The 12,289-nt window shown below is 33.3% G+C and overlaps 1 protein-coding gene across 1 annotated transcript; it reads left to right on the plus strand.

Moving 5' to 3' along the window:
• Positions 1-6,447: 6,447 nt before the first annotated feature.
• LOC146881751 (uncharacterized) lies at positions 6,448-11,949 on the plus strand. Its single transcript, XM_085669330.1, has 2 exons — positions 6,448-6,780; positions 11,755-11,949. Exons 1-2 carry the CDS (start codon positions 6,448-6,450, stop codon positions 11,947-11,949), a joined length of 528 nt encoding a protein of 175 aa, XP_085525456.1.
• The last annotated feature ends 340 nt before the right edge of the window (positions 11,950-12,289 follow it).

The raw sequence follows: 12,289 nt of genomic DNA on the forward strand, positions 1-12,289 counted from the left end.
CCGATACAATCTGTTTATAGAATCCGGTACACATTTAATGATGTTTCACCCCTTTCTTCCTTATTTTCAAAATTTAGTTTTTACGGATTTCAAAATCTGGTGCAGACAGATTTCATATTTTGGTGAAAGACTTGGGGTGCAGTCTCTCTTAAGCACGTTGGAGCAGTTTGTTGAGCACAGTAAATAATGATTGATAAGGAGTAATTAATGCTTATTTTATTTATTTAATAATTTATATAACTTTTTTCAGGAACATAATGACCAATGGAGCAAAAGTTGGGGTGCAGGAAGAAAAATATAGTTGCTGGAATAAATGCCCTCTTTTACATCATCCGTAAGGCCCAATAATTATGCTATTATAGGCCTACGATAATTTTTTGTAATAGGAGGTTATCATATTGATTAATATGCTAAATTTGCACCATTTATATTTCAAATAGAACGACATGACGTCAAAATAGCTAAAAATATAAATCATAACCATAACCATTTCTACTATCACATACTAGAATTTTACTTTATTTATTTCTTGGACTTTAAACCTATATATCTATATATAATTTTTTCCTCATTAAAAACGACAAAATTGGAGTTTGTCTCTCGTAGAAACTGCTAATAATAACGAGTTGAGTGAGTTATGGTTGATGCATATTGGCCATCAGTTTGGTTTAAATATAAGATTGTCTTATTACCTATCTCATTATTTGTAGGAGTCTGTAAGAAGAAATTGCAGTTTTGTTTAGTATATGATATTATTAGATATTCACAAATATTTTTATATTTTAATTTCTTAATTTAAATATAATTATTTAAAAATAATGCATAAAATTATATAAATATAATTTTAAATGAAATATTATTTTTTAAGTAAAATTAAAATTAAATTATTTAATTAAAAATTAATGCAAATAAAAATGATTTTTCTAAAAAGTGTAACGTCCTATTTAATTATTAAACGAAATTAAAGGAAACGTCACGCAAACGATAATGCAATAGCGTAGTCTTGGGGTCCTTAACCCAACCCCTACAACCTGGGCACACCACGATGCCAACGGAAACCAGATACAAGTCTAACAAAGAGTGTAGAGTAGAAATGCATAAAGCGATACATGGGCCATAGCCCTACAGAAAACATGAAGAAAATAACTCCAGCCCAGATGGCTAAGAAGCGGAATCACCATTCCCTTGTTGGCCACGAGAACCTCGCCCATCTGCTCCCATCAATCAAATTGATGATCATCGCAAAAGAAAAAGCCACACCACAGAACATACAACAAACAACAAAAAGGGTAAGCTAGAGCCAATAACTTATTCATCATACAGTCAATTATATTTTCACCATCCCATATCCATACAACAACTAAACATGTCATGACTCTTCATTCAATACACTATGACTTGACTCGACTCATCCGGATACGTATAACCTGGTCGGATTCAGCGGATGCTTGCACTTGTGGTGGATACCTCTGCTCACCCCCGAGCTATGTGTTACAAGTGTTACAATGAATCAAATTTCCCTCACCACAAGGTTAGCCCTTAATGAATTTCGGGCCTCCTGCTACTCTCACCACAGGAGTTAGTCCGCTCTAGGTGAGACTAACTGACTCCTCAGAGTGTCAGGATACAACCTTACCTTGAATCCTTACCTAGCTATACAGATGGGGCACCACCATGAACACCCACTAACAGGGGCCATGGGATTACGTCCCGACCACTGAAGCGCGACCCTGAAAGTCTCACCTAGAGACCCCAAGGATTTATGCACTAACACAGACCAAATATGATCATACAATCAAACAATATTCACCATGCAAAGATACCCTCATTATGTCAACCTTTAAAGCCGTTACCTTTCTCATTTCCAGATCCAACCTATTCCAACTCATCATAATCCATCCATGTACATAGAATCCAACTCATCTCATTATCATGCCACTTTAACAACACCAAACTCATTTAGTTCATATGCCAATACTCATACCAAACCGATCATTTATAATTCATGAATCATGCTACGTATGCATCACACTCCATTATATACATGTCCCTCATCATAACATTAATGCCCAACCAAAAATAGATCATTCAGAAATAAGCAAACGTCCAAACGCAGCACTGTCTCGCCCAGCACCTCGCTTAGGCTGAGGGGTCTCGCTCAGGCAAGACAATCTCGCTCAGGCGAGTTCCCCATCCGCCTAGGCGAGGGCACAAAACAAGAACAGGGATAACGCGGGATCTCGCTTAGGCGAGACCCCTCTCGCTTGGGCGAGTTGTCTGCTCGCTCAAAATCACACTCTGGTCGCCTGGGCGACCACTCGCGCAGGAAGCCCTGGGCGAGCCCCTGCACATCTCGCCTGGGCGAGGCAAGCTCGCCTGGGCGAGACTATCAGTGTCTGCCACTGTTCACACCTGCACAACGCATACACACACCCAACAGAGATTTCCAGGCAGTTCAAACACCCATAGCAGTACACAATCTCAAGGAATCCACAAACCACAACGATACAAGACAAAATACACCACACGAAGAGGGTCTAGCTTCCCTTACCTGGAAGTAGCTAGAAGGTGCCTCGACTCTAACCAACGGAGCACGGCAGCTCAAGGAGGGGACTTGCGAGGTGGAGTGAGGACAGCTTGATCGAACTTGGAACGGTGAAGAGGTAAACCCTAGCAGAAGTGCGACTGCGACTCTTTAGGATTAGGGACAGTTTCTGAGAATGAGAGAAATGTTAGGTTTAGGACAGACTTGGGGACCTTATCTGTTGGGCCGGCCTTAGGCCCACTTACAAGGACAACCCACTATTTTTAGAGCAGAAAGAATTAAAAGATTTTTAAAAGGGCCTTACAAAAAGTAAGTTTAAATGAATTACACCAAGATATAAATTTTAAAAAATTAATTTTTAACAAAATAATTTCAATTTTATATGTCTAAATAGAAAAAAATGAAAATATGTTAAGTTAAATTTTAAACAATTAAATACTTGTACCCCTTAATCAAAAATAACCATTAAAAATATATTTGTTTAGTATTTTACGTGTGGATATCCATGAGTATAATTTTTTTTACATCCCAACAAAGTTTATAAGCGATAAAATTAATCTCAAATCTTAGTCTCGTTGTCAGATTTATTATTTGTGAATATTTTTAAAACAAAAATAAAGAACTAATGTTGTTGGTGATTAAGGAAAATACATTTGTTATAAATAATTTGTTCGTTATGAGACAAAAGTGATTCAATAAGAGAAGGTAACCCACATTACCTAAAAAAATACATTCTAATAACTTACACTAAAATTACATTTAACTTGAATATATTATTTTAACCCTAAAATTATTGGTCTAGAACTTTAAACAAGTATATTCCAACATTCACTAAAACACTATTATCTTCAAAAAAAATTACAACGAGTAATCACTACTAAATATATTATTAAGTACACTTATGATAATTATAGTTTAATAATGTTTCGGTATAGGGACTGACCTAGGGATGACAACGGGGCAGGACAGGGACGAGTTTCGCTATCCCATACCCATCTTATAGAAAAAATTCATCCCCATCCCCATACCTAAATTCAACGGGTTTCAAACTTTTGTCACATCCTCATCCCCACCGGGTAACGAATATAATCTCGTACCCATACCCATATTCGTTATTTTACTACTTCAATATTAATTTTAATTAATTTTTATAAAATAATAAAAAATTAAGGTAAACAAAACATAATATTATCAAATATTCAATATTTGGAGGATGATTGTTTCTTCAATATCAAATACTTTGAAATAAATTATAATTGTTTACATTTTAGATTAGAATACCAAATAAAATTTCATGAGAACCAAAACATTTATTAAATTTGCAAACATTAATGAAACCTAGTTGATAAAATTTAAAACTATTTTTAAAAAAATATGAAAGGAAAAAAATATTCAAATTAATATATTTTAAATGTTTGTTTACTTCAATTTTTTAAATTCTAATGAATCTATTTTTTATACACCAATAAAAATTCTAATACATCACTTGATCAAAATGACGCAAAAAAAATAATAAACATAATAAAAAATTTTGACATAAATATTGTATCTTTTGAACTCCAATATATGTTGGATGGTGATAAAAAATATTCATGGCAATTAAATTAAATTTTTATATTGTAGTAAAGAAAAGTTATTTATACAATTATAGTGAAAAAAATTACAGTATGATGAATAATGAGTTAGAAAATAAAAAATAATTAGATAAAATATATCAAAATAGTATTCTACATGATGAAAATAAACAACAAATAAAAATATTAAAAAATTAACAAATGTGTGTCTTAAAAACAATTTGAGAGACTATTGAAAGAAATTGAACAAAGAAAAAGAAATGTATAATTAAGGGTATGATAAGATTAAAAATACCTTAAAGATCTAAGAAAGCTTTTCAAATATCAACATATATATTCAATGGTTGAGAGATAACGAAAATTGTTTTAGCGAAACAAAATAGTTCTTCAAATGAAACAAAAATAAATAATAATAATAAGTAAAGAATATTTTTTTATATTACTTAGTAAATGAAAAGTTTATGCTATTAAACACTTAAATTGAGAGTATTAAATATTCTCATGTGGAAGGAAAATATACAATAAATAAAAATATTAAAAAATAATAGAAATATTCAAATGTGAAACATAAAAATGGTAGGGATAGGTATTATGGTGGGGATATGTACATCTCCATACCCATCCCCATACCCAATTGTAAAAGTCGGGGATTCTCCATACCCATACCCATACCCAGTCAATGCGAGGATTTCCCGTCAAAACGGGGACGGGTTCAGGCAATACCCACAGGGGCGGGTTTATTTGCCATCTCTAGACTGAACGCCTATCTAAAACACTCGCTTAATCTCCTTTTCCTCTGTTGTCGCTTGGTTCCGCTTTTCTCCTCCTATTCGGTGTTCTTTCTCTCTCCCATTTGGTTGTCCAGACGATCGGGGTACCTTTCAATTAGGCTTCGTTTCTTAAGTCAGTTCAATTCCGTTCGGGGTAAACAATTAATGATGTAATAAATGCAAAGTAAAAGTCCTTACCAACATACTTTGGGTTCCTATTTATAGTTTTTTATATGGGTCAGTGATTAAGGTTTCCTTAATTGAGTCCCAATTGTATTTTAAACCTGATTACTAACTTGTTTTACTTTAACTACAAATCTTATCTATTGGATCCGCCCGATTAACGCTGCCGAGCATTCGTGCTTTGACCGGTCGTGTCTTTGCGCCAAATAGTTGGATGAGAATGACAAGTCATGATCGGTGTCACCGACGTTCACATCAAGAAAGATCTCAATGTGATTTTCAATTACTTGCTACCGAAGCCGTTTGGCCATTGCGGATGACCTTCAACCGTTTATCTTTGGAGTCGTTCGGTTGTTGAGCTTTTAATATCACTTTGGAGAAATTACCACATCAACAAGTCACGACTTAAATTGTTCGCCTATAATGGGCGGTCTTCAACCGCTTATCCTTGGGCTGTCTGATTAGAGATGTTGATCGACCTTATGATACAAATAGGAATGATTCATCAATATGGATTATTCATCAACCTTAATAATTATTAATATATATTAAGAACCTTGATTAATAATTTTTAGGAAGTTTATTCTTTAACTATATTTTTTCTACTCTTATTATCCTGAAAAGGGAAATATTGTGCATTTTAAATTGAAAACTATCTTTTGGACCAATTTAACCTTCCTTTGTCCTTGATACCGACAAATAGTAGTACAAAAATATTCACAATTTTTTTATATTTGAAAATATATAAAAAAAATTCCAAGTTAAAATTATTTTTTGTACGAATTAGTCTATAAAATTGTCTTAACGCTACTAATAAACAACAAAGAATTGTTTTTATGAATATAGTTTTAAAATTTTCGTTTTTGTTATGAATTAATGGTCGTCCATTGATTTATACAATTACTCATATGATTGATAATCATATTATTCATTACTCTTTATGTAATATTTTGTATTTACTATTTGATTTTATATCCTTTCTGGGTTACCATGTTGTATCTATAAATATGACTCGTCCTATCAGTAATAAGACACACATACAAACAGAAGTTGCTCCCTACTCTCTCATTCTCTATTCTTCCTCTCCTTTGTCTCTCTTATTACCTTTATTTTATAACACGTTATCAGCACGAGGGTTATCCAACTGAGCGTGAAGGCATTTTTTTTCCCTAAGAACAACGCTCTACATTCCTCAACCGAGGTTCTTTCTAATCTTTTTCTCATTCACAAACTTTATCTCATATTTTTTTTTTGTGTAATGATAATTGTTTGATTTATTTTTTTCTCTGTCATATTATTATTATTATTATTTGATTTTAATAATTTCATACATGAAATTTGATTATATTCATATTTTATATGCTAGTTCTAAAACATGTCAAATCTTGCAAAGCTTGAATTTGTGGCCCTTGATATTTCGGGGGAGAATTATTTATCATGGATTTTAGATGCTGAGATTCATCTAGATGCAATGGGTCTGGGTGATGCTATTAAAGAAGGAAATAAAGCATCTGAACAAGATAAAGCTAAAGCTATGATTTTCCTTCGTCGCCATCTTCATGAAGGGTTGAAAATTGAATACCTTACTATAAAAGACCCTTCTGTATTATGGAAAAATTTAAAAGAAAGATATGACCACCAAAAAACTGTGATTTTGCCAAAAGCTCGTTATGATTGGATGCATTTACAGTTGCAAGATTTTAAAACTGTAAGTGAATATAATTCTGCAATGTTTAGAATTACTTCTCAATTGACTCTATGTGGAGAAAGAATTACTGATGAGGATATGTTGGAAAAAACATTCTCAACTTTTCATGCAACTAATTTGCTTTTGCAACAACAGTATCGTGAAAAAGGTTTTCACAAATATTCTGAATTGATTTCATGCCTTCTTGTGGCTGAACAAAATAATGAACTCTTGATGAAAAATCATGAGGCCCGACCAACTGGTTCTGCTCCATTCCCAGAAGTGAATGCAGCAACATCTGATCCATATAATCATGGACGAGGTCAAGACCATAATAATAATCGTGGTCGTAATTTTGGTCGTGGTCGTAGCCATGGTTGTGGTCGTGGTCGTGGTCGTGCTATTAATCATGTTCGTGGACATGGTTATAAAGGAAATTTCAAAGAGAAACTTCATCAACAGAAGTGGAACAAGAATGCGAAAAAGGAAAAAGAAAGGGGTGAAAATAATGGCAAAAAGGCTGAAAATATATGTTACCGTTGTGGTAGTAAAGGTCATTGGACTCGTGCCTGTTATACACCAAAGCATCTTGTTGAACTCTACCAAGAATCACTTAAAAAGAAGAATGTAGAAACACACTTTGCTTATGAAGATGGTGATTCTGATTATGGTCATATGGATACTACTCATCTTGATATTGGTGATTTCTTTTCTAAACCCGATGGAAGCATTGATCACCTTATTGGTGATGGGAGTGTTAGAAAATAATTTTATTTTATTTTATATTATGTTATTAAATTTTAAGACAATGTTTTATATTTAATTCATGTTGCTTTTATATGTACAAGTTTTTATGTTTTTATGAATAAAATCCTCTATTTTATTTTTATTTTTTCTCCTCTTACAAAGTAATCTCTAATATTGATATTTATGTTTATATGAAGAATGAATATTGGCATTAACACCAATGATGATGATTCGTGCCTTGCTGATAGTGCAACAACTCATACAATTCTCAAGAGTAATAAATTTTTCTCTTGTTTGGTAATGCGAGAAGTCAATGTTAGTACTATTTTTGGTACTACAAATATAATTGAAGGCTTTGGAAGAGCTACAGTACTTCTGCCAAGAGGTACAAGATTGCATATTAAAAATGCATTTTATTCTCCTAAGTCCAATAGAAACTTATTAAGTTTCAAGGATATTCGTCTAAATGGATATCATATTGAGACAAATAATGAAGGAGATGTTGAATATCTTTATATCACTCAAATTGAGTCAAATAAAAAATGTGTATTGGAGAAATTATCAGCCTTCTCTTATGGCTTGTACTACACATATATTAATGCGATTGAGACGCATGTTATTGTAAGCCAGAAGCTTACAAATAAGAATGAATTTCTTGTTTGGCATGATCGGTTGGGTCATCCTGGATATATCATGATGCGAAAAATAGCTGAAAACTCATGTGGACATCCACTTAAAAGTCAAAAGCTTCTTCAGTCTAATGATTTCTCATGTACTGCATGTTCGTAGGGAAAATTGATAATAAGACCATCACCAGAAAAAATTAGAAATGAGTCAATCTCATTTTTAGAACGAATACAAGGTGATATTTGTGGTCCAATACACCCACCATGTGGATCATTTAGATATTTCATGGTATTAATTGATGCGTCCACTAGATGGTCACATATTTGTTTACTATCAACTCGAAATCAAGCATTTGCTAAGTTATTAGCACAATTGATCAAGTTAAGAGCCCACTTCCCAGATTATCCAATTAAGAAAATTCGTCTTGATAATGCTGGTGAATTTACATCTCATGCTTTTAATGAGTATTGTATGTCAATTGGAATTGAAGTTGAACATCCAGTAGCACATGTTCATACTCAAAATGGACTTGCAGAATCATTGATAAAACGTCTAAAATTGATTGCAAGACCTTTACTTATGAAAGCTAATCTTCCAATGACTACTTGGGGATATGCAATTCTGCATGCTGCAGTATTGATTCGCATCAGACCAACAAGTTATCACAAATACTCTCCTTTACAGTTGGTTTTTGGTCAGCAACCAAATATTTCTCATTTAAGAATTTTTGGGTGTGCTGTATATGTCCCAATTTCCCCACCAAAAAGGACTATGATGGGTCCTCAAAGACGTTTGGGAATATATGTTGGATATGATTCTCCATCGATAATAAAATATCTTGAACCATCAACAGGTGACTTATTTACAGCTCGATTTGCTGATAGTCATTTTGATGAATCAGTTTTTCCAACGTTAGGGGGAGAAAGAAAGAAACTGGAAAAGGATATTGGTTGGAATGAATTATCATTATCTCATCTTGATCCTCGTACAAAAGAGTGTGAACTAGAAGTTCAACGGATAATTCATTTACAAAAATTGGCCAACCAATTACCAGATGCTTTTACTGACACAAAAAGGGTAACTAAGTCACATATACCCGCTGCTAATACTCCAATCAGAATTGATATTCCTGTTGGACAGTCTAATATAGCAAACGAATCTCAAACACGCCTAAAGCGTGGTAGGCCTGTGGGTTCCAAAGATAAAAATCCTCGTTTGAGAAAAAGGGAAAAAAGGCAAGATGGCCTAATCGAGGGGGTAAAAGTCCCAAAAGATTCTTTTGACATAATCAATGATTCGGTTCCAAAAGAACCTCAGGTACCTGAAATTGTTGAAAATGATGAGATCTCAATAAATTATGTCATGAATCATAAAATATGGAATCGAAATAAAGTCAATATTGACGAGGTTTTTGCATATAATGTAGCAAAGGATGTTATAAGTGATAATGATGATCAAGAACCAATGACAATTGAAGATTGTTGACAAAGAAATGATTGGCCAAAATGGAAAGATGCAATCCAAGCAGAATTAGATTCGCTTGCTAAACGAAAGGTTTTTGGACCTGTAGTTCGCACACCTAAGGGTGTAAAACCTATTGGGTACAGATGGGATTTTGTACAAAAACGAAATGAGAATGGTGAAATTGTTAGATACAAAGCACGGTTTGTTGCTCAAGGTTTTTCACAAAGACCTGGTATTGATTTTGAAGAGACATATTCTCCAGTATTGGATGCAACAACATTTAGATATTTAATTAGCCTTGTTGCACAAGAAGGTTTGAATTTGCACCTCATGGATGTTGTTACAGCCTATTTGTATGGCTCTTTGGAAAATGATATTTATATGAAACTCCCTGAAGGATTTAATGTGCCTAACAAAGCAAATTCTAAAGAGGATTATTCAATAAAATTGAATAAGTCCCTTTATGGATTGAAACAATCAGGACGTATGTGGTATAACCGTCTAAGTGAGTACTTATTAAAGGAAGGGTATAAAAATGACCCTATTTGTCCTTGTATTTATATGAAAAGATCCGAGAATGAATTTGCCATAATTGCTGTTTATGTAGATGACATAAACATAGTTGAAACTCCTAATGAGCTCACAAAGGCAATTGATTGTTTAAAGAAAGAATTTGAGATAAAGGATCTTGGAAGGACAAAGTTTTGTTTGGGATTACAAATTGAGTATTTAAACAAAGGTGTTCTTGTACATCAAGAAGCGTATATAACGAAAGTGCTTAAAAAGTTCTATATGGACAAATCACATTCACTATGCACTCCAATGGTGGTGAGGTCATTAGATGTTGATAAAGACCTTTTTAGACCTCAAGAAAAAGATGAAGAACTACTTGGTCCTGAAGTACCATATCTTAGTGCTATAGGAGCACTAATGTATCTTGCTAATTATACTCGACCTGATATAGCATTTGCTGTAAATTTGTTAGCAAGATATAGTTCTTCACCTACAAGAAGACATTGGAATGAAGTAAAACAAATACTCCGTTACCTTAAAGGCACTATGAATATGGGCTTGTTTTACCCAAATGATTCAAAATTAGATCTAATGGGTTATGCAGATGCAGGTTATTTATCAGATCCTCATAATGGTCGATCACAAACAGGATATTTGTTCACATGTGTGGCACAATGATTTCATGGCGATCTGTGAAACAAACAATAACAACAACATCGTCAAATCATGCAGAAATTTTAGCATTACATGAGGCAAGTCGTGAATGCGTTTGGTTAAGGTCTATAATTCAACATGTGCGACAAACTTGTGGTTTATCCTTGAGAAAAATGAAACCAACAACGATATATGAAGACAATAGTGCATGCATTGCTCAATTGAAAGAAGGATATATTAAAGGAGACAGAACAAAACATATTCTTCCAAAATTCTTTTTCACTCATGATCTTCAAAGAAATGGTGATGTAGAGATCCAAAAGATTCGCTCATGTGAAAATCTAGCAGATTTATTTACAAAGTCTTTGTCAAGGAGAACTTTTGAGCAATTGGTTCGCAGGATTGGACTCCGCCATCTTAATGATGTAAGTTTACATGAGGGGGAGAAATAGAAGATGCAAAGAACAATATTATATAGAATGATGTACTCTTTTTCCTTCACTAGGTTTTTATCCCAAAGGGTTTTTCCTAGTAAGGTTTTAACGAGGCACATTCTTTTATCAATGGACACCCAAGGGGGAGTGTTATGAATTAATGGTCGTCCTTTGATTTATACAATTACTCATATGATTGATAATCATATTATTCATTACTCTTTATGTAATATTTTGTATTTACTATTTGATTTTATATCCTTTCTGGGTTACCATGTTGTATCTATAAATAGGACTCGTCCTATCAGTAATAAGACACACATACAAACAGAAGTTGCTCCCTACTCTCTCATTCTCTATTCTTCCTCTCCTTTGTCTCTCTTATTACCTTTATTTTATAACAGTTTTCAGTTTTTTTTTAATAAAAGGTAAAAATTGGGTATAGTGCACAGTACACACAATGTGTAACCGTATATAACCTAGTTGTGATGAGTGAATATTTTGGGTTTTTCTTCCGGCACCCCCAATTTTTCTTCCTACACCCCAACTTTTTTAGAATTCCGCTGCTACCCTTTTGGTTTATAGTTACCGGCTTTCAGAAGCTGGAGTTACCGACTTACAAAAGCCGGAGTTAACGGCTTTCAGAAGCCGGAGTTACCGGCTTTCAGAACCCGGTGTTACCGGCTTTCAGAACCCTGTGTTACCGGTTTTCAAAATTCGATTTTATCGATTTTCAAGATACGAACAATGACGAAACATGAATAAAAATTTTAGGGGTGCCAAATTTAATTTTTTTATATATAAATTAATTTTCTAGTTAAATAAAAAGTTCTTTATTTTCTTTACTTAAACCATTTTTATAGAGTGATTCATGTATGCACTTTTCAAATTCTAATATTTCTAAATCATTGAATTCACGCAACAGAGGTATTCTAATTTCTATTTCAAATCAAGGTTATCCAACTAATTCATTATATGTAGTAGAATTTGTAATGCAACCCAAGATATATCCATAAATTTTACCAATTCAGCAGAAAACACAACAACCTTTAAATTTCATAATTTAAGGGTGTAATAATTTGGGTAAAAAT

Source organism: Vigna unguiculata, chromosome 11 (assembly GCF_037176805.1).
Source record: "Vigna unguiculata cultivar grain cowpea cultivar isolate G323 ecotype 2 chromosome 11, ASM3717680v1, whole genome shotgun sequence".
Taxonomy (NCBI): Eukaryota; Viridiplantae; Streptophyta; class Magnoliopsida; order Fabales; family Fabaceae; genus Vigna; species Vigna unguiculata.